The sequence below is a fragment of the Cydia splendana genome, chromosome 25 (assembly GCF_910591565.1).
Source record: "Cydia splendana chromosome 25, ilCydSple1.2, whole genome shotgun sequence".
Classification (NCBI taxonomy): Eukaryota; Metazoa; Arthropoda; class Insecta; order Lepidoptera; family Tortricidae; genus Cydia; species Cydia splendana.
Window position 1 is genome coordinate 5,305,066 of NC_085984.1, and position 24,188 is coordinate 5,329,253.

Below are 24,188 nucleotides of genomic sequence, written 5' to 3' on the forward strand. Positions count from 1 at the left end.
TACCGTAAAAGTGTTATACACTCAATTTTTATTAAATTTCAATTAGTTTCGTCCGACTGCCTTCAAGAATTCTCGTAAAATCGGATTTTTATATACTCCGGTTAATTATATCGCTTTACGAGTGGATAAAATCGTGTCAATGTCTTATGTACAAACAGCAACACTCAACTGTAAGTACATCAGTGGACTTTATTACAAAAGGCATAAGTACACATGTACAGTTAACAGTGTGGACGATGGTACTGGGAGGTTTTGTACGTAAGTCCTCGAAAGTTCCGTCGCTGGCACATTTGCGGCCAAATTGCAAAACCTGCGCGAGCACTCGGGCCTAAAGAAGGACCCCCGACGGGCCCGAAACATGTCGCCAATAGCGACTAAAAATACAAGTTGTGATCTAAATATTTTAATTGCAAGACGTTATTATTTAAATAAATAAAAGATTATCGGTCGATCTTATGCAAATCGACCTAGTCCCACAGTAAGCTCAATAAGGCTTGAGTTGTGGGTAGGTACTAGACGACGATATATGTAGGTATATTATAATTGATAAATAGTTAAACAACAACAAATAGAACTTTATTGAAACATTAAACAGATAAATATCAGATGATTATGATTATGATTATGAAATATAAATATTGTATAAAAACTTATAAACTAAAAGTATCTAACTATTCTAAATTAATAAAAATAAAACATCCCTAAACCTAAACTACAATAAAAAATCACCCCTCGGCAAGGTCCCGTGGACGCTGGCAGCATTACCTCGCTGAATTGCAATGCTTATGCCCTGTGCGAGGAAGCTGCCAGCCCTACGGTCCCCAGTCACATCCACGAGCCTCTTTGATAATGCTCCGAAAAATTTCAGGGCCCTGGGACCCCACGGGCCGAGTGTTTCACCAAAAGGGGTAAAGCAATATTATTTGCCGATGCAGCTGTACTTAGCCCTTATTCTTCGCTCAGCCGCATCCGCAGCTGCACCCGGTGAGACGGAGGTGCCATGAAGATGGGAAGGGCCAGTGTATCGACGCATGTAGCGTCCCACACCAACACCCGCCCCATCTCCCATAGTATATAGAAAACATCCACAACCCAGGAAGAAATATATTTATGACCAACAATAACCAATACCATAAATATTTATACAAAACGTCATCTACACTGAGTTTACTGTGGGACTAGGTGGATGTGTGTGAAATTGTCCTATAATAGTATTAATGAAAATTTATTTATTTAACGTAAATAAAAAAAAAATTGACAAAGGGTCCCTAAAAGTGCGACCAATTAGAATAAAGTAGAGCCGCATACGGGCGATACGATAAACAATTGGTTTTATGTGATCCCGACTCTACCGTCAATTCAGTTCTGCTTTAATAAGAATTTCCACTCCAATATGTAAACGTGTTTTAACACATTCGGCTCGATTCGGAAAATGAATTAGATTTCTACTAGACTTCAACAAGTTACGATACGGATAATTTAAAGATATTTGTAAGATAGATATGTCAAATTTGACGTTTCCGCGATTCTGGAGGTCCTCTTGAACGATTTCGACAAGTTATGACTTAGATATCCAAGTCACATCTAGTCGATATCTAATGTAGATCTAGTTGATCTCTAAATCGTCTCAAGATCTTGTGATTATCTCGAAATCCGAATAGGCCTGATTCTCAGTTCAGTAGTAAATTAAAAGGAGAGCGGACGATTGCTTCTCTATAGGTAACGTAATTCCCATATTGCTCTTTGGATATTAACATGATAGAAAATATTTCTACAGGAATTCATGTTTCGGGCGAAGGTTCGATTTCGGACAAAGACGACCGGTCTGGCCTAGTGGGTAGTGACCCTGCCTGCGAAGCCGATGGTCCTGGTTTCGAATCCCGGTAAGAGTATTTATTTGTGTGATGAACACAGATATTTGTTCCTGATTCATGGTTGTTTTCAATGTATATAAGTAATACAAGTATGTATTAATCTATATAAGTATGTTCATATCGTCGCCTAGTACCCATAGTAAGTATATTACAAGCTATGCTTAGTTTGGGGTTAGGTCGATCTGTGTAAGATTATTTATTATAAGTTTCAGTTTCGATTGGGGTTTTCTTTTACTTTAAACTGAATATAGTAATTAAATTCCAAAAGAAGTAAGACAATGTTGCCACTTTTTACTAGCGCGTCTTGTATTTATGTAAAAATAAGTCAAACAAAAGTACTTTTTTAAATCGTAGGAGTAAAATTAACAATAAATAAATTATCTTAGGGTGTTTATTTATAAAAAGGTATTTACTATTTTACAAACAAATTATTGCACTGGCAACATTTTTTGGAATTTAATTACGGGTTCGTTTGGCGTTTACAATATCTGGGAGACCGTACTTTGCTCGCAATACATATACAATCTCAAAAATGCGCGTTTTCCCAGAGATAAGACCTAGCTAGATTGATTTATCGCCCCCGAAAACCCCCATATAGCATATTTCATCGAAATCGTTAGAGCCGTTTCCGAGATCCCCGAAATATATACATAAGTATAGTATATGTATAAATAAACAAGAATTGCTAGTTTAAAGGTATTAGATAGATAGATAGATAGATATTGTCACTTAGCTGGGCCACAAGCGCTACCTACACTACACATAACACATATCCAGCGTTATTATGGAGTTGACGCTTCCACGTGAATTTCCCTACTTCCATAACATATAGGTACATCTATTTCCATTTTTTTAAGCATTACCCGGCCCCAAAACAGCCACTTGTCACCCTTGGCCGTAAAAGTGGCATTACCATGCAAATTGATTTTGTGCGGCGCGCGGCGCGATACGGCACGCTCCTCTGGGGCCAGGTGGGAATTAAATTATTATTCCAAATTACACTGTAAACTGTAATACTTGTGTATTACTTATGCATAAATTGAGGCTAGGGATAGGGATCACTAAAAAAGAGCAATTTTCAGGAAAGTCTAGAATTTCGTTGTAAAAAGCCTGAAACATGCAGTGTGCCTAGCAAAGATGCCAATCATTTAAGCCCCGTAGCGAACGAAACGCTAACGGGTCGGCCACGACATTGCACGACTTGCGACGGCGGCGGCAACTATAGATGGGAACGAAAGGTCCGATCGCTGTAACTCGCTCCAACCTATGGTTGCCGCCGGCGCCGTCGCAAGTCGCGCAATGTCGTGGCCGAGCCGTAGGCAATGTTTCTGTGATTTCTGTCGCATATGGAAGAGTGATAGAGAGAGATGACCGTATCGTTCGCTACGGCGCAAACGATTGGCATCTTAGCTAGGCACCCAGGCTGTCTAATCGCGTTATTTCATTAACGCTCTACAAGCCTCTATTATTTTGCTATTATTAATCGTTTGTCTTAATCTGTATTTTAACCTTGTGTTTGCTTTGTTAACATAATTCAACTACTGGGGGCTTGTAACGTTTTATGAATAGTCTAAGGGGTAAAACTGTTTTTTTTTTGTAATTTTAAAAGAAACGAAATTTTTATACGGCTATAGGCCGCAGTTTGCAAAACCCTGAACTATTCTAAAGCTCATTTTATTAAAATAATAAAATAATAAATAAAAATAAAAAAGCCTTTTATTTCTCGCCAATATAACGTACAAAGACATAAAATTTAAATAGTAAACACAAAAAGACATGCTTAAAAAGTCGCAGTACATTTCCATAATTATGTCCCTATTCTATCATGCAATTTTTGATGAATTCCTTATTGTTATTTATTAATTACTCATTAAGTTTATTATTTAATTAAATTGAATATTTTCATGTCATTTCATTTCAAAGAGAATTTTTAATATTAATCAAAATTTACAAGGAAATAATAATATAATAGAGTAATAGAGTCAACAAAATGCAGATAATAATTTAAATGTCAATAGTCCATAGTAATATAATAATTAAGTACATACATACATACATACATACATACATCACTGGCTCAGTGACCCAAAGAGGATCTTGGCCTCTGACACAAGAGAGCGCCACTCTGCCCTATTCTGCGCCACTTCACGCCAGTTGGACCTGTCCGCCCTCGGAATAATTAAGTATACATAGCAATGTCAATAATAGAGTCAGTAAAATGCAGATAATAATTTAAATGTCAATAGTCAATAGTAATAGGTATAATAATTAAGTATAAATAGTAATGTCAAGCGAGAACCCCTCTTAGCTGAGGGTAAAGGCCTCCTCCAGCGATGACCAATGGTCTCTATCTTTGGCTTGTGTCATCCATAGTTTGCCAGCCGTATGTGTGATGTCGTCTTCCCATCTGGCTCTTGGTTTTCCTCGTTTTCTTTTGCCTAGCGGTCCTGGCCATTTAGTTAGCACCGTTGTCCAGCGACCGTCGCTCATTTTATTAAAATACCTACTTAATATTCATTTTATTTTGAGACAATTGAGAGGTGTCTACCGAGAAAATGTAGAGGTACCGTAAAATGGGGCGAGTAGGGATTACGAGGACAGTTGGGTTATGAATGGGGTGAGGAGGGATGACAGAGTTGATTTTTACAGGCTACTGCTACATAAATTATATATTCTAATAACAAATCAAGCTATTATAATGTTCATAATCCCAAAGTGTCGAACCAACAATTTTCAAAATTCACCTTAGTAGGAAATCTCTCGTCACCCCAACTACGGGGTGAGCTGGGATTTCCTACTATTTCGTGTTTATCTCTAAAGTTATGAAACGAAACAACAAATTATCATTGACAAACTAAAATTCATACATCCGGAACACTTTTTTTGTATATAAATCAATGTGCCACATATAAAAATAAACTTTTATCCAGGTTTGAACTTCCATTTCGTCCCTACTCACCCCATGGTCCCACGGTACCTTGTAATTTTTTATGTTATTTCTTTTGCATTTCTTTTTATCGGACATATTTTGCTGGAAACAAAACCTATTTCAACTTACCTTTTCTTATCGTTAAGTATATTCACTTATAGCTTAAACTTTCATGAACACTGAATCTATCATAATCCCGCCTGGACAAAACAGATCAACAAACATAAACCCACTTGCGTGCTCACTGGCCGTTTGTTCCTTAATAACTCACAAAAATAACTCAATACACACCGTCTTATTACAAGCACATAAAGACTACAATCCCGTAGCTCTGCCTAATGTCCTCTGATTATAGTGTAGGCTTGGGCGGTTTAATCCCTCAAATTTGGGGCTGTGTTTTGTCTAAGTCCGCTGGTGATTAAAATATAATGTGAATTTTATGGACATGTTTCCCTAAATGCTGTGTGGAAGGAAAAAACCGGGCAAGTGCGAGTCGGACTCGCGCACGAAGGGTTCCGTACCATAATGCAAAAAACGGCAAAAAAACGGTCACCCATGCAAGTACTGATCCCGCTGACGTTGCTTAACTTCGGTCAAAAATCACGTTTGTTGTACGGGAGCCCCACTTAAATCTTTATTTTATTCTGTTTTTAGTATTTGTTGTTATAGCGGCAACAGAAATACATCATCTGTGAAAATTTCAACTGTCTAGCTATCACGGTTCGTGAGATACAGCCTGGTGACAGACGGACGGACGGACGGACAACAGAGTCTTAGTAATAGGGTCCCGTTTTACCCTTTGGGTACGGAACCCTAATTTACGAATGGCGGACTTAAGGCCCATTGCCTAATGGCATTCTCCACCAGTCAACTTTCAAGTCAAACAGAGACATGTAAAAATGGTGCAAATAATAAGTAAGAAAAAGTATGACATAAAAATAAGTAAGTATGTACATCCACTCACTTTTAAAATGTCAATACCTTTTTTTCGCCCATAAACAATTTTAACTTTCTTTTGCGGCGCGTTTGAGCGCGGTAGGGCTTTGTTGACCCAAGTCTTGTTAAACTCGTGAATAAAGAAAAAAATTTTATTGTCGTTGGATCTTGTAATTGACTTTGGTGGCTTATAGTTTGGCTTAAAGTTGGGTTTATAGTTACGCAATGCTGTGGGAAATAAAAGATTAGGCTTTGGAACATGATTCCATTGACACTTAGATTAAAAAAAATTGAAACGCTTAAGCAACCATAAACTAATCTGTTTTTTAAGTGAAGTGTCGAATTTTATGGTAAATTTATCTTTTAAAGGTCCTTATACAATCACTTTGTTCTCCGTCTGTGTGTAAGCCGCATTTTTTATGGGGTAAAAATATTAAAATTAATTAATTAAGAATATGTTAAAATTTTATTTTTAGTAACAAAATTTCTGTGAGACACAGACATATTAAATACATATATATGACGAGCGTTTTTCGACTTAAAATACGTGAGTGACCCGTTCTTAATATATATTATTTTTATTTTGCCATAGCATTATATATTTTCAATATATACTTGTTAAACAAAACATGAATATGCAACAAAAACTAAAAACAACGGGTTACAATACAATTCTTTTAGCTCTACAACAACGGATCATTTTGGGCCTATACCTATCTTCAGCAAAACCTATACTCTAAGTTAAGAAAGGCTTTGGATCTTTGGGATCTCTTAGGATGGCTCTTTGTCTTTATTTAATTTTTTACATTCGTCGTGATCGCAAATAACGACGCCGTCTTCGATGCAATTGCACCAGTTGCACCCGAAAGGGTCCTTGAACTTGCTTCCTGCTTTACACTCTTGCGCCAGTACTGAAATAAATAATTTCATCAGAGATTCTAATTAAAAAATAATATTATAATATTCTGAGCGTGAAATTAACCGATCGCATTAAAAATACAATACTACGTTCCAAAACTGGAATAACTGATGTGGCTGAAACTGCCGCCAAGCTCAAATGGGATTGGGCAGGACACGTCAGCCGTATGCCAGAAGACCTGTGGGCCAAAACAGCCACCCGTTGGGTACCACAAATTGTAAGGCGTCACGGTAGACCTCGTCGGAGATGGCGGGACGAGCTTGACGCTTTTGACAGATACTGGTGGGAGACTTCTGCGGATAGGGATACGTGGAAGAATGAGAGGGAGGCCTTTGCCCAACAGTGGGACAATATGGGCTCATAATAATAATAATAATAAAAAAAAAAAAAAAAAAAAAAAAAAAAAAAAAAAAAAAAAAACTTGACGCCGTCAACGTCAGACGCGTTTTTTACTAAATTTTCCTTTTATATGTGATCAAATATGTTTTTACTGGCTTTTATTACATTTTTATTGAATTTTTTTGTGGAAAAGTTACCTACACATTAATGCGACACTTCGCAAAGGGATTCATGACCGCGAAAATGTAACTATGTACAAAGCTAGCCAACAAAGAATGATCGAATGACAGAAGGAAATGATCACACGGAGTAAAACGCGCTCACAAGCGTCTATCACAACGAACGCACGCCCACCACCCTCGCCCGTCTCGTCCGTCTCCTCACAATCATCGGGCGATGAATTCGCCACTGCGCCCGATACCAGCGAGTCGAGCGACGAGTGCGGGCCGCCGCCGCCGCCGCCACGACCACCAGCGCGACGCGGGCGGCCACCGCTGCCGGCACGCTTGGGGCCTGCGGGACATCTTGCTCCGCCCACGGCTCCCGCTGCCGGTGGTGTAGTGCGTCGCATGAGATGGTCTCAAACCATGAATGAGAACGTCATGCGCGCCTACTATGGGGCTACAGAGGGGGGAACCGACTTATGCGCGTACCGTGTCCGAATGCTTCCACTGTTTCAGGCCCTCGAACCAACCATCGACGTGACTGCGCAACGGCTATCGGATCAGGTGCGAGTCATCCAGCGGCTAAAGCGGTTGGATGACTCGACACTTGATCGGCTTCGCCTGGAGGCTCTCTCTGCTCGCGCAGCCTCCACCTCGGTGCGAGACCCGCCCGCCACATCGCCGGATCCGGTGCCGGCACCCGACCAGGCACCGGAGGCGCCGCGGGTAGATCTCTGTGCCGACGAGGAGGAGTTCGCGCAGAGTGTGAGTAGTACAGCCAATGAGCAACTGAGGAGGACTTTGGATGAGGCGATTACGCAGTATCGCTCCACACCCAATACTAGGCCACGATTACCACGTTTGCCTATGAATAGACACAATCTAGCGCTAATGGGAGCCCTAAACGCTTTACTAGAGCCGTATTTGCGGACTAGTAAAGATTTAGATGATACGCACGCGATCATGTATTGCGGAGCCATCGCGGCGTGCCGTGTTGCACGAGTCAAGTTTCCGGACTCTGAACGTGCACCTAGGACCGCCGGGGGTGCCCCCGCATGGCAAATACGGATCGAGCGACGTATCAGCTCTTTTAGGACTCTTATCGCAAAGCTGATCTGCTTCAGGGGGGGCAACAATCGCCCCCGAGTAATGCGCTTTGTAAACCAGGCATTCGCGGGGACGGATATTAGGCCCCGCGACTACATGGCCAACATTACGGAGCGCATCGACTTTCTAAAGCAGAAAGTCTATGCATGGGCAAACCGTATTCGTCGCTACAGAGAGCGTGTGGACCGATTCCAGCAGAACCGTCTTTTCCAGAGTGACCAAAGGAAGATGTACCGAAAGTGGGAGGAAACCAACCCTCGTGCGTCCGACTCGCAGCCACCGGATGCTACTGTCATGAATGACTTCTGGCGTAGCATCTGGTCAGTGCCTGTCGGACACACCGAGGGGAGTTGGATGAGTGTTGTCGAGCGTGAGTGCGAGTCCATCGAACCTATGGGGGCAGTCACCATCAGCCCCGATGACGTAAGTTGTGCCATTCGCACGGCCCAGAACTGGAAAAGTCCTGGGCCGGATGGATTGCACAACTTCTGGCTAAAATGGTTCCGATGCTCACACTCCTGCTTGGCAGCACAATTTCAACAAGCCCTCGAGCTTGGTTCTCCCCCACCTTCCTTAACAACTGGTGTCACCTTCCTGCTCTATAAGTCCGGTAGTACCACGGAAGCGAAGAACTACAGACCCATCACATGCTTGCCTACACTCTACAAGCTCCTTACATCCATTTTGAGAGCAAAAATCAACGCGCACATTGTCGCAAACAATATTTTGGCCTCTGCTCAAAATGGATGTAGGGTTGGGTCCCGTGGTACTAAAGAGCTCCTCCTCATAGACATGACCATCTGCCAACAAATCCGGCGGAACAGGGGGGCCCTCTCAGCAGCCTGGATTGACTACAAGAAGGCCTATGATTCGGTGCCTCACTCATGGCTGGAGAGGGTCTTAGAGCTGTATAAAGTTGATACAGCTTTAAGAGTCTTTCTAAGCGCGTGTATGAGGCAATGGACCACAGTCCTTCGTCAACCAGGAGGCGGGGATGAGAGCCCTGGCCCGCAGGATTTTATAAGGATTGAGCGAGGAATATTTCAGGGTGATAGTCTGAGTCCTCTGTGGTTCTGCCTAGCTCTGAATCCTCTCAGTACCTTGCTGAAGGATTTAGAACTAGGTTGCCGGCTTCGGAGAGGGGGTGAAGTCATTTCTCACCTTCTGTACATGGATGATCTCAAATTATTTGCACCAAATAGCCAAGACTTGGTGGATCTACTGAAAACTACCGAAGTCTTCAGTAATGCCATCAACATGGAGTTTGGTGTCGATAAATGTGCGGTTATGCATGTACAGCGGGGGAAAGTTGTAAATTCAACAAATTTACAACTTTCTGAGACAATGTCTTTCAGATCCATCTCTGAATCAGAAACCTATAAATACCTTGGCATGTCACAGTCGTTGGGTATTGAGGAAGAAGGTATTAGACGGTCGGTGAAGGAGCGCTTTTTCAGTCGGCTCACAAAAGTCCTTAACAGTCTTTTGTCAGGAGGCAACAAAGTGCGCGCCTTCAACGCCTGGGTAATGCCCCTACTCACATACTCCTTTGGCATACTAAGGTGGACTCAGACCGAGCTGGACGCCCTGGATCGGAGGGTCCGGTCACTGCTCACCACACATCGCATGCTACACCCACGCTCGTCAGTTATGAGATTGTACATCCCACGGAAGTGTGGAGGCCGAGGCTTCCTAAACGCCAAGGATCTCCACAACCGCGAGGTGTACAATCTCAGGAATTATTTCCTTAACAACGAGTGTGGGATGCATCGTGATGTGGTGGCAGTAGACAGGAACCTCACGCCGCTCTCCTTGGCAAACGAGAACTGGCGCAAACCTGTGGTACTAAGTACTGCGGATCGCAAGGCGGCATGGGAGAGTAAGGTGCTACACGGGCGGTTCTACAAGGCCCTCACGGGACCCGATGTGGACCTGCTCGCGTCGGTGAACTGGTTACGATTCGGGGACCTCTTCGGAGAAACCGAGGGTTTTGCCTGTGCAATTGCGGACGAAGTGATGATGACGAACAACTATCGGAAATATATCCTGAAGGACGGTACGGTCGACATTTGTCGGGCATGCCGCCGTCCCGGAGAGTCACTCAGGCATATTATCTCCGGTTGTTCTCATCTTGCTAACGGCGAGTACTTGCACAGACATAACCTCGTAGCCAGAATTATTCACCAGCAGCTTGCCCTCCTATACGGCCTTGTGGACCGCGAAGTGCCGTACTACAAGTACTCACCTGCGCCAGTTCTCGAAAATGGTCGTGCCACGCTCTATTGGGATCGATCTATCATCACTGACAGGACTATTGTAGCCAATAAGCCTGACATCGTGCTGATAGATCGATCGCAGCGCCGGACCGTGCTCGTCGACGTCACCATCCCCCATGATGAGAATCTCGTGAAGGCCGAGAAGGACAAGTCCAGCAAGTACCTAGACTTAGCCCACGAGATAACCGCTATGTGGGATGTTGACTCGACGATCATTGTTCCTATAGTCGTGTCAGCGAACGGTCTCATAGCGAAGAGTCTCGACCAACACCTAGAGAGACTCTCGCTGGGTGGTTGGATCAAGGGTCAGATGCAGAAGGCGGTAATTTTGGACACGGCGCGTATAGTACGTCGATTCCTCACTCTGCGGCCCTGACCACCGGCAGCTTGGACCCTGCCCCGCTGCCGGCGGCACCCTAGGTTAGGTTTTTTATAATGTGTTTATATATTTTTGTTATGTTTTGTAAGTGTTTTTATATTTTACTTTTATACTCACATTGTAAAACCCTAACCTAAGACCCTAATTGAATAAAGAGAATAATAATAAGGGGATTAGCGACCTCACGTACCCGAGTGCTCCTGGAGAGTTCTGTTACCCGCAAGGAGGGTGGGTGGGACAGGATTCTCTGCCTCTGGCTTGCCTTAGCCGGCCGGCCAGAGTGGAGTCGTTAGAGCTATAAGCTCCACGGGTGGAAGTGAAATATGCATAAGACGCGAGTTGGCACAGTGGCTGTTAACAGCCACTGGGTAGAAAGCGGCGCACACCTCTCGACACCCCTGAGCCGCTCACACCGGTGTTGCCCTTGAGCCATCCTAGATGTCGCTTTTTGTGGGGGCCCATCTTGTGAGGGCGAGTCACCGTCTGCCGGAAATAAAATTGCATACCGTTTTATTAGGCAGGCGTCCGGTTTTTTACCCCATAGCTCAGTTCTTAGTCCATCGCTTTCACCCAATAACCTAGTTCATTTTAGATTCCATCAACTCTCAATAGTCCTTACACCCTGGCGGGTGCTGCCTCTGCGTGCGTCCCATGACACGGGCAAGGGCAGCCTCCGCTCGGTGTACCCCTTACATTTCATTAAAGTGTCAAAAGGGCCTCTACGTGTTGGCTTCGGCTCCGCGCACGCCTCCCAAAGGTCCGGAACACCATTGTTCCGTGATGGGAAAGACATACATAATAATAATATGACGACCCCATCGCCCGCTGGTTTTACCAGTGCAATCAGTCAACGCAGGGCAGCTTGTGGCGAGCTGTTGGGGATTAGCGACCTCACGTACCCGAGTGCTCCTGGAGAGTTCTGTTACCCGCAAGGAGGGTGGGTGGGACAGGATTCTCTGCCTCTGGCTTGCCTTAGCCGGCCGGCCAGAGTGGAGTCGTTAGAGCTATAAGCTCCAGGGGTGGAAGTGAAATATGCATAAGGCGCGAGTTGGCACAGTGGCTGTTAACAGCCACTGGGTAGAAAGCGGCGCACACCTCTCGACACCCCTGAGCCGCTCACACCGGTGTTGCCCTTGAGCCATCCCAGATGTCGCTTTTTGTGGGGGCCCATCTTGTGAGGGCGAGTCACCGTCTGCCGGAAATAAAATTGCATACCGTTTTATTAGGCAGGCGTCCGGTTTTTTACCCCATAGCTCAGTTCTTAGTCCATCGCTTTCACCCAATAACCTAGTACATTTTAGATTCCATCAACTCTCAATAGTCCTTACACCCTGGCGGGTGCTGCCTCTGCGTGCGTCCCATGACACTGGCAAGGGCAGCCTCCGCTCGGTGTACCCCTTACATTTCATTAAAGTGTCAAAAGGGCCTCTACGTGTTGGCTTCGGCTCCGCGCACGCCTCCCAAAGGTCCGGAACACCATTGTTCCGTGATGGGAAAGACATACAAATAATAATAATATTATAATTATTTTAAGAAATACAGAAATTTCAATAAAAGCAGTAGTGATCCCACACTATAGTCTGTATCTTTAGGTATTTAAAAAACCGGGCAAGCAAAACCATAATGCAAAAAAAAAAAACGAAAAAAAAAGCAAAAAAAAAACGGTCACCCATCCAAGTACTGACCACTCCCGACGTTGCTTAACTTTGGTCAAAAATCACGTTTGTTGTATGGGAGCCCCATTTAAATCTTTATTTTATTCTGTTTTTAGTATTTGTTGTTATAGCGGCAACAGAAATACATCATCTGTGAAAATTTCAACTGTCTAGCTATCACGGTTCGTGAGATACAGCCTGGTGACAGACGGACGGACGGACGGACAGACAGCGAAGTCTTAGTAATAGGGTCCCGTTTTACCCTTTGGGTACGGAACCCTAAAAAGAGTAAATAAAATCTACCCTCAAATGGTAGATGAAAACATTACATTACATTACATGATCAAATAATGTAGTAACGCGGCCATGCTTTTTTCAATATGGCCGACTTTTTTTTTAATTTTTTCAAGTTTGTCCTAGCGCGCTGAAATTTTGGTCACGAAATCTCGGGGTCCCCTAGATACCTATGAAAAAATTTTTTGTGGAAAAATGCTACAATTGCGGGAAAACTGGCCACTTCTATTTTGTATGGCAACTTTTAAACGGTGCATGATAGGTGGAGGTGGGGGGTGCTCGACCAAATGTCATAGAGGGCCCCGAGACAAAACAAACTGCATTAAAAAAATCAAAATGGCCGATTTTTTGTTTTATTTTTTCAAGTTGGTCCGAGCGCGCTGAGATTTGGCATGGCGGGAGATAGAGGCCTCTAGATTCCTATTCCAATTTTTCTGGAAAAAATCCAAGATGGCGGAACAATAAATTTCCATGTTGCAGAATGTTCTGAGAACATTCTCGAGAACGTTTCCGCTTTTTGGGAATGTTCTGCAATTTGTACATTGCTAGACAGATCCATTGGTGAATAAATAAGCGCCACTTGCACCATCATACTAACCCGGGATTGACCAGTTAAACCGTTAACCCAGTGTCAAATTGTACTGGTAACCATGGTAATTCCAGGTATAACCGGTTAACCCCGGGTTAGTGAATGGTGCAAGTGGCCTTAAATATTATAACTACCCGAAATGTACAAATTATTTGTTAACTTTTATTTAAGTACCTAAAGATACAGAGTATAGGCTCAGCCTGTAACGTGGGGATATTAGAGAAATATCGAATACTGATGTTGCCGCTATTATTATGACTGAATATATGTAATGAATATGAACTAATACATTATATATCTCTTATAAACTCACGGGTATATACATCCCGGTCATTTGATAGGCGTGCGTGGGGATACTGATCCAACACGTAGAGGCCCCTTGGAGAAGTTTGCTGTTATGTAATACACCTGCTAGAACCCATTCACGGGTACAAATAGATACCCGTAAATCGGGTCCAACAGGCGTAGGGGTATTGTAAATATAGTGGAGAAAAGTGCTGGTTATGGTAATGAATTTTGGCTGGTCAAAAGATTGGGCTATTGCTGAGAGGTCCGGACACCTGCCATAACAATGTTAGTACACATTATCGAGGCAGGTGACTCGCCGCTTACTAGATGGGCCCCTGAAACTGCCGTCGTAAAGATGACCAGGGGCAACACCGGTGTGAGCGGCTCAGGGGTGTCGAGAGGTGTGCGCCGCTTTCTACCCAGTGGCTGTTACCAGCCACTGTGCCAACTCGCGTCTTATGCATCTTTCACTTCCACCCCTGGAGCATATAGCTCTAGTGACTCCTCTCTGGACGGCCAACAAAGGCAAGCCAGAGCTGCAGGTCCCCTTGGCGTCCACTCCGACCGACGAAGACACGCCGGAGACGGAGACCCACAAGCTGCCCTGCATTATATATATTATTATCATGTTGGTGTATGTGAAGTCCCCAATCCGCATTGGACTAGCGTGGGGACTATAGCCCAAGCCCTCTCGCGCATGAGAGGAAGCCTGTGCCCAGCAGTGGGACGTATATCTTAGGCTGAATCTGAATGAATGAATGGCTCTTTATTTATTTCAACTCTTAGGCTAGGTGATTTATAATATATGAATATAAAAGTAAAATATAAAAAACACAAAACAATAAAAAATACATATAAACACATTATAAAAAACCTAACCTAGGGTGCCGCCAGCAGCGAGGCAACGCCCAAGCTACCGGTGGTCAGGGCCGCAGAGAGAGGAACCGGCGGACTATCCGCGCCGTGTCGAAGATCATCGCCTTCTGCATCTGACCCTTGATCCAACCACCTAGCGAGAGTATCTCAAGATGTTGGTCGAGACTCTTCGATATTAGACCATTCACTGAAACGACTATCGGGACAATGGTCATCGAATCAACATCCCACATGGCGGTACCGTTATCTCGATTATATTATTACTACATTATAAATAAAAAAAAAATATTATATTATGACTAACTATCCAACTAACCTTCATGTGCATAAGGAACATTTCCATTAAAAAAGGGTACTTATCTCCATGTACAGTCCCCAAAGCTATTAGCTTGGCACCTCTGCATACAAATGTGTGAAAAAAGTTTCACCGGTGCTCCAAAAGATCGAGTTTTCCCGAAAGTGGTGTTTGTGTGTGAAAAATTTACAAATTATTTTTAACTCTAATTCTATCACTTTATTACTAAAATCTTACCTTTCAATGACTTCTCCTTCTTTATCTTCTCGTTTAATCTGGTCTTCTCAGGCCGCAATAAATCGTCCGTATAATCCGTATTAGCATAATCAGGGAACCGGCGTTTCTTCGGCGCTTTTATCCCTTTATTCAGAAATGTATTATTTATTTAGGTAATTACAACACAATATCTAAGCTTAATTACAAAAGCATCGTTAAACCAGTAAGGTTTGTCTCTATACTCTATTCTGCAGTTGGTTTTATACAAAATAAAATATCATATCAACAACCACCCGCCCAGCAGGATGACGTCATATCGTACGTCCCCGGTATCGCTGGTGCGACATGGTGGAGCCGGATCTGCGCGAACTTCGAGTCAACAATTGGCGAGAGACCAGCAAGTGCCGAGAAAAGTGGAGCTGTCTTGTGGCGGACACCAAGTCTCATTTTGAGTCGCTGAACCAACGAAGTAAGTAAGTTATAACAACAACATAAGAAACTGTTCATAAAATGATCAATTTAATTTATCTATCGGCTGTTTTAAATGTCCAGAAACCTACACTATTGCTCTGAGCATATACCTACATATTCTATTGTTTCCTTATTACTTTCAGGATGTAAAGTTTTCACTGGGTCTTTAATGAAAAATTTTGAAAATAGATCGTCAGGTAGCAATTCCGACATGTTTCTTATTACGAATAGCTTTATCTTTGTCAGGCAAAAATGATTTGGCGAAATCCTTAAAAGAGCTAGAAAATATATCTTTTTTAACACCTTACCTACTCTTACTCTTATGTGTTTTTGTAACACCTACTTACTATGCTTTGTTTCCCCTACCCGAAAGTTGTCTGAAAGAGATCGCTCTTTAGCGATAAGACCGCTTATTGTCTGCCTCTATCTTTAATCAATTCTTTTTCTTTAACCTCCTAACCCTACGTACAAATTTTTGTACATATTCCAAAATCTATTTTGAACTTTTATTGTGTAACTAATGGTTCCAATTTCAAGAACAAAACAATTGCTTCTGGGTCGCAGGAGGTTAAGCTGTATCTTTAACTGAGGTGTGCCAATAAAGATAGTATTCTATCTATCCGTTCATGACTTCAGGCAGTTAATTGACGGTAAAATTCAATGAACCAGTACCTTTACTTTTCCCAGATTCCCTTATACACATAGTATAACTCCCACTATCGACAAAACGGAATTTTCCACTTTGGAACACGAACTGCGTGCTTATCCCATCTTCTGACGGCCCAGCCAGTTTAGGACAGCCCATGATTGTACACATCATTTGTATGGAACCGATACAGTAGCACCAATTGCATCCATCTGGGTGCAGAAATCTGCCTGGCTTTCTGTCCTTGGCTTTACAGACGTTGGAATCTGCAAACATAAATATTACTGAAATATATGGCTTATCCAGCAATAAGTTTAAAGGATGACTCACGTTAGACCGGGCCGTGTCCGGGCCGGAGCTTCCGGCGCATCGTTTTCTATAATTTCTATGGAAAGCATCACGTGATCGCCTGTCATGTCATAGAAAAGTAAGAGCCGGAAGATCCGGCCCGGACACGATCCGGTCTAACGTGAGTCATCCTTAATAAGGCTTGGTTGTATGCTTTTCCTGCGGAGATCATAAAATAAATGAATTTTAAATCATAATTTTCATGTGGACCCCTAGCTATATAAGTAGGGGCCTATGTTCAAAATTATTTCTTAAAAACTGTATGAAATCGTTAACTTTTATTTTGTGTAAAAGTTTTTGTACTACATAGGTAAATTACAACTCAGAAACTTCTGAAAATGTTTGACTCTTTTATACCTTCGGTCTCTGATCTTCAAACACGGGCGATATTCGGATATTTTATGCTTAAAGTACCTACATTTTTCTTTTTAGGGTTCCGTACCCAAAAGGTAAAACGGGACCCTATTACTAAGACTTCGCTGTCCGTCCGTCCGTCCATCCGTCCGTCCATCTGTCTGTCACCAGGCTGTATCTCACGAACCGTGATAGCTAGACAGTTGAAATTTTCACAGATGATGTATTTCTGTTGCCACTATAACAACAAATACTAAAAACAGAATAAAATAAAGATTTAAATGGGGCTCCCATACAACAAACGTGATTTTTGACCAAAGTTAAGCAACGTCGGGCGTGGTCAGTACTTGGATGGGTGACCGTTTTTTTTTGCATTTTTTTTCCGTGTTTTTTTTTTCATTATGGTACGGAACCCTTCGTGCGCGAGTCCGACTCGCACTTGCCCGTTTTTTTTTTAATTTAAGTTAATTAAATTTAGTTTTCAATATTATCTCAAGTAGAAGTGGGAGTTAGAAGGGGTAGACCTCGGCGGACTTTCTCTGATCAGCTCGGGGAAATCCTGGAGAAAGGCCAGGTCCAGAGCACCCTAAACCGGCGAGCGGGTATGAGGAATGTTATGAAAGTGAAGGAAGTGAAAGAGGTATGTCAGGATCGTAGCGAGTGGAAATCCGTGGTTTCTGCCTACCCCTCCGGGAAATAGGCGTGATTATGTGTATGTATGTTCAATAGCATTTTCGATTACAGTGAATGATGAACATTTTACAACAGCCATATTCAACCTTTTTCTATGAATGCCATAAATACGGTTTTGCCTTGACCCCCGGGCCACAAGATGAATTTGCTTAAAGATGATCAGATTTCAAGGATCTATACCGGGTCGAGGTTAAACTTTCACGAGTCACGGGACAGTGCATTGAACAGACGGAAAAGATTACATCTGAGACAGTTCTTAAGCTAGTAAAAAGTACTTTATTTTTTGCCCACAGCTTTAACGTACCCTTCGACCTTTTCATCTTCTGTTTGTAACAGCCCATCTGTGTGCAGATTGGTGTGTTGGCGTCTATGCAGAAACACCAGTTACACCCGTCTTCGGCCTTGAATCTTCCCATAGGTTTGTTCTTACAGGACTCAACATTTGACACTGTAGAACATTGTAATCGTAGATTGTGTCACATGGGAGCAAAATTACATATAATATTTAAAACTTTCGTGTTTTGAACACATATTAACTCACATTTATAGACGGGTCTAACGCGAAATATTACCTTTATTTACCGACGTGTCGTGGTCGTGGTCGCGGCTAAATGAATAAATTTAAAAAAATATTTTAGTTTATTTATTTGAAGGTAATTGAATAAATTTCGCGTTATACCCGTCTACAAATGTGAGTTAAAATGACATACTCGTATTTACGACGAAGGCGTAAATTTTAAGTGTCATCATGTGACACTTACTGCTTTTCACATCACCTATAAGGAAATTATTATATTTCGAAATATTTTTTAGCTACTAAATAATTCTATATTTAAATATTCTATATTTTTGTGAAAAGTATTTTTTCAGAAAAGTGTTACTTTGATCCCTACTAGAGGGGAAGAAAAGTGTCACTTTGATCCCTCCTAGCAGGGAAGAAAAAGCCCCTTTTGGAATAGGTAATGTGAAAAGTTATTTTTCACCTCAGCAGCTCGAACAAGGGTACTTTGCTTCTTAAAAACAGTGAGCAAAATGCGATTTTGCTCACTGAGTCATTTTGTCTCACTCAGTGAGCAAAATCGCATTTTGCTCACTGAGTGTTTCTCAAGCAGTGAGCAAAATGCGATTTTGCTCACTGAGTGAGACAAAATGACATTCAAGTGACCTTTATAGTCAAATGTCATTTCAACATGCGGGGTCTAATACAAGTTCGATATACTTGGGTTCTATTATCTCTGTCCCTCTAGGTATGTTCTCACTGCTTAGGGTGAAAAATTGTGTGTACTACACGAGATCAAAGTTATTTACATCTCGTGCGCTTTTGAATCCCTTACTACGCTCAAGATTCTAAATTATAGAATCTTTCGCTTGCACGGGGCTCAAAATAAGCACTCGAAGAAATATCAAACTTTGATCTCTTGTTGTACAAATAACTATTTTTCTTCATTGTGACAAAAAGATTACAAAAAATTCAGTTAGGATTACATAATAATTTCATACCAAACACCCTCAGTCCCTCAGGTACTATTAAGTTTGCCATACTTAAGGATTTCAGGCGTGTCATGATTGTTCGTCCTTTGTCATGGTTACCGGAGGACTTTACGAGTGTCAGGAGTTTTAGAAACCTCAACTAACCACAAAAAGCTAGCTAAAAGTTTAGAGTTGTAGCTACAGCATGTGGTGGCGTGAATCTACATTCTACAGCAGATTTTTACAACCTTCTAGATACGGAGGCCCTAATTAAAGAGACCCCAATCTTAGAAGTAATTACCGACCAGGATATGACAGGAGTCTAGGATGATGTCCACACTTTTCTGCCCTCCTAAGCCGAATATCTCACAAACAAATGATTTCGAAAATGGAATTCTCAGTTATAGAAACCAAAGTATAAGTTAGCAATGAATTTTCATTTGAGATAGCGCTATTTGGCTTAGCAGGGCAGTTTTGTCAGGATATACCATTTTTATATGGCAACTCTATAAACCAAAAGTAAATTTAATCAGGTACCTAATTTCTCCTTTTTCTTATCACAATGCATCGAAGTGCACACGGTAGAACCTTTATCACAAAAGCACCAGTTGCAGCCATTTTCATCCTTAAACCGACCTTTTGCTGTACACTTCTTGTCTTTCTTGCCTTTACCTGAAAAACACCGTAAAAACATTGCTTGCATTAATAGCGGGCTAACGCAAAATTCTAGTTTGTATGTTGGATTTTTACATTTTTTATTTTATTTTATTTATTCAATTACAACTATAAGCTTACAGTAGTACGAAAGCGCCTATAATGCTAACAACAGTATTTAACGATACATTTCAATGTAACAGTAGATATAATGCATATTTAAATTTTAAATGAATTCATTACATAATGAGCGTATTTTACTAATCTAAAGAAGTGTGCCAGCCATCGGCGAACACGTCGGCATCCTGGCTTAAAACGAGTTGGTTGAGCAGCATGTAGTGCAGCACGCAGTACATGTTTTAATCAAGGACACACCACACAACCCATACCGTAAAATGGGGTGAGTAGGTGCAAAACTGACATTCAAACCTCGATAACATTTTATTTTTACATATGCAAACTGAATGGTGTATATAATAAGTGTTCCGGACGTTTGTATTTTATTTTGGGTAGTTCCATTTCATAATTATGACGATAAACCCTTACCCTTAAAACCTTACCCCGTAGTCCCTCGTATTTGGGGTGAGTTGGGTTTTCATACAAAGGTGATTTTGGAAGATTGTTGGATCGATTTTTTTTTATTATGAGTTTTACTATAGCTCCATTTTAAATTGGAATACATAATTTTTGTAGCAGTAGCCTACTATTACTACTATCTCACCCCCTTTCATCCCTTCTCTCCCCATTCATAACCCAACTCTCCCCGCGAACCCTACTCATCCCATTTTACGGTAACCCCACACTCACCAAATCCATTGTCTAAGCAGCAATGCATTAAATAAAGAATAAAGAATGCATAAATCGTCTGCAATAGACTCAAAGGCCTGTGATAATCAAGGACAAATGCCATGAAAAAAATCACACTGAAACTAGATTATATGTATTTAAAAGCAAATTCCAACCAAAATCTTAAAAGTTAAGAGTAGAGATTCAGATCTAGACTTAAAACTTAAAGCGCGAAATTTTGTAGTGACATGAAATGAATGAATTTAAAAGTGGAAAAATTACTGTCTTGGGTGAGACTTGTACTTCCGGCCTCTGGATCGATACTCCAGCGCTCTGCCACATCACACATCATCACCAGTATGGGTAGTACGTCGTAACTGGTGAATTTCCAAAATGATTTGGAACTCCGGTCGCCGTTTAAGAAGTGTAACACTCTTACGGTAGATGTCGCTAGGGTCCCCTTGACCCATAATATGGTGGAAAGATTTGCTGGCTATGGATGAGGTCTTGGTGGCTCAGATGGCAGAGCGCTGGAGTATCGATCCAGAGGCCGTGAGTTCAAGTCTCACCCAAGACAGTAATTTTTAGCAGCAATAAGCGAGATTGCTGTTGCGTAACGGTTCGGTCACGACATTATGCGACTTGCGACGGCGGCAGCGATAACCATAGGTTGGAGCAAGACACAGCAATCGGACCTTTCGTTCCCACCTATGGTTGTCGCCGCCGCCGTCGCAGGTCGCTCAATGTCGTGGCCGAGCCGTAAGCGTTGGCAAAGTATGACAAGCTATTGGCAAGTTATATAAAAGTATGGAAATAGGTACTTACTGTCATGCAACTTATATAGTTCAATCTTATCCCTTTTTTCGCCATAGTCATACTGACTTAACGTTAACGGGATTGCCTGCAATTTAATTGTTTAATTATGTATGTTTATTTATTATTTATTAAGACCACCGGTGGACGGGCAGCAGCGTCCCTCAAATTCGGTGTACCTACTCGACTGCGATCCCCAACCCGCCTGCCAAGCGTGGCGATTATGGCATTCACCCCCCATCATGCAGAGCACAATAAAACCACGGCCCCGAGGTTCCGGCGACCCCCGGTGCTTTGGCTATGGTAGCGGTCAGAGCATTAGCGGGGTCAGGGGTGCTAAGAATCTCCGGCAAAGATCTGGCTACCCGCCCCGACGATGGACAGACGACCTTGTTAAGGCCGCCGGAGGACGCTGGATGCGCGCGGGTCGCTTCCAACCGGTACGAATGGAGGTCCAAGGGGGAGGCCTATGTTCAGCAGTGGACGTCTTATGGCTGAGATGATTTATTAAGCAAAATAGAGTTAGACCAAGCTAAGTTGGCAGCAATTTTAATAGCCCAGATGGTGCGGGTTTTATTTTAAACGTCAAACTTCTATAAGATTATGACAAACGCGAGAACACGGAACGGGTGCACTCCATTTAAAATCCGCGCATGCCACGCGTCCGCGCCACTTGGCCACGACATTGCGCGACTTCCATAGGTTGGAGCGAGACACAGCGATTGGACATTTCGTTGCCACCTATGGCTGCCGCCGCCGCCGCCGCAAGTCGCGCAATGTCGTGGCCGAGCCGTTTATTGCTCCTACTATTTTTCGTTAACCTGCTCACCCGCTCCGTGCAACCGCGTCAGCTATTAGCGGACGCCCTAAGTCAATTTGCCAAAATTGTTTGATGCGACTAAAAAGGGGCCCACTGATTAACAGTCCGCCGGACGGTATCGGCCTGTCAGTTAGAACAAAATTTTTACAGTTCCGAACAACTGGCCGGCTGGTCCGGTGGACTGTTAATCAGTGTGCCCCTTTAAAGTAACTTTTTAAAACTTACCAATATAAAAATAAGGAGTTGTTTCATTGCGTTCAGAAGTTAAATGATTTAAAATGCTTAGAGACTAGGTTCAGCGAAAAATCGATTAGTGATCAATTAAAAAATAATTAATAAACACAATGCAATGTAATCAATTGGTTCTGAATTTTTAAGTCTTAATTAACAAAAACGGTATCGATAAGTCAATAATAAGTACACAAAAAAAAGCTTTTTTTATCCGTTGTATTTTGATTTATTTTTAGTTACCATTGATTTTTGTATATTTCAATGCTAGCTTAAAGGAATAGATGGTGCCATATATAAGTGGTTTTCCTTCCCATTGAAAATGGAAAAATATTACTTGCCTTGTATTGCAGATTTTGCACCTACCTATTGTTATATAACTGGATAAGGCATAAGCGACTTTTTAGGGTGTAGGTAATTAATTAGAGTACATATGTATCTACTTATATTCCGACAAGAAATTGTAGAAAATTATTGAGGCCGCCAATTCCTACGTAACTGTCACATTTTTGACGTAAAATGCTTAAAAATGGCAACAATTTAAAATGGAAATATTTTAGTTTCATTTTATATAATTTCTACTATTTTATGTCGCACTATAATGATTGTTTTTTTTTATATGAAGAACGATGTTTGGACCCAGGATTTTTAACCACCACAAACATATGTCTTTGTGTTATTATGTCTTTTGTACTAAGTATCAGGTTTTTCTTTTGTGCAATAAAAATTAAATAAATAAATAAATAAATAAATATGAGAGGTTGATTCGTAGTTCCGTCACGCACTCAGCCAGTTATTGATATTTTAGTATGTATGTCAGCATGTTCGCAACAATGTCGATTGTTAATTATGACTATAGGTAACACGTGAAACCACCACCCGTGGTGTCTGACAATTATAACCCAGGGCCCCATTACACATGGTATTATAATAACTCGTGACGTGACTTGTGCCTTAAAATGGGGTTACTTTGATTCGCGGGGTAACATTGATAATACATTTTTGAGGAATAGCGAGTTGATTTTAGAACGCAAACTTAAACATTTTATCATGTGGTTGGCATGCTTAACAGATATAGATGATGAAGCATTCAGAAACGAATTCCTTATAGTTTATAAACCCCAGATTATAGTTCTGATAAAGGGTCTAGCAGGCTAAGCGAACAAGAAGTGCCCCCAACGACGATTTGGTCATTCTTTTAGGTGGTGTACTGGCAGGTCCTAAGAATAACACTCTATGCTTAATATCAGTCCTCGATCTTCTTTTGTTTTCGAGTTATTCAGGATAATGTAAAATAATCAGCGTATCATTGAAAGTGTCATATTTTGTAAACTGTTCAAGTTAGATTAAGCAAACAAAATTATATTTGACAACAATAAAATAGACTACAAAATGAATATGTTTAACCTGCATCATGTCCTTATACTTCATTATAAAAAAAAAAAAACATTTTATTTTTCTTCTCATTATTTTTTATACTATTCGCGGAGGTACACCTACAAAAAAAATATGCATGAGTAGCCACTAATATCCACTATATACACATATAAAATATTTGCATAAATCTTCGTGCGTCATGTCAAAAAAAAAACATTATCGAACAAGGATCTCGGAAACGGCTCTAAACATAAAAAAAACTCAAAAATGCGAGAGAGATAAGACCTAGCTAAATCAATTTATCGCCCCAGAAAACACCCATATAGCAAATTTCATCGAAATCGTTAGAGCCGTTTCCGAGATCCTTGTTCGATAATGTTTTTGTTTTTGAC

General features: G+C 41.7%; 1 protein-coding gene across 1 annotated transcript; it reads right to left on the reverse strand.

The window, feature by feature from the left end:
* Positions 1–6,186: 6,186 nt before the first annotated feature.
* On the reverse strand, positions 6,187–22,488 carry LOC134802789 (uncharacterized). Its single transcript, XM_063775501.1, has 7 exons — positions 22,417–22,488; positions 21,384–21,459; positions 19,656–19,790; positions 17,953–18,096; positions 16,280–16,519; positions 15,158–15,280; positions 6,187–6,650 (listed from the first exon to the last, which is right to left on the reverse strand). Exons 1-7 carry the CDS (start codon positions 22,441–22,443, stop codon positions 6,511–6,513), a joined length of 885 nt encoding a protein of 294 aa, XP_063631571.1. The 5' UTR covers positions 22,444–22,488; the 3' UTR covers positions 6,187–6,510.
* Positions 22,489–24,188: the final 1,700 nt, after the last annotated feature.

What these genes read in the sequence shown, in the direction of transcription:
- LOC134802789 (XM_063775501.1), bottom strand. Translation starts at nt 22,443, where the DNA reads ATGAAACAACTCCTTATTTTTATATTG. An exon ending in ACTATATAAGTTGCATGACA is followed by an intron (nt 19,791 to 21,383) that starts GTAAGTACCTAT and finishes GGTGTTTTTCAG; the next exon opens with GTAAAGGCAAGAAAGACAAG. An exon ending in GAAGATGAAAAGGTCGAAGG is followed by an intron (nt 16,520 to 17,952) that starts GTACGTTAAAGC and finishes TTATGTTTGCAG; the next exon opens with ATTCCAACGTCTGTAAAGCC.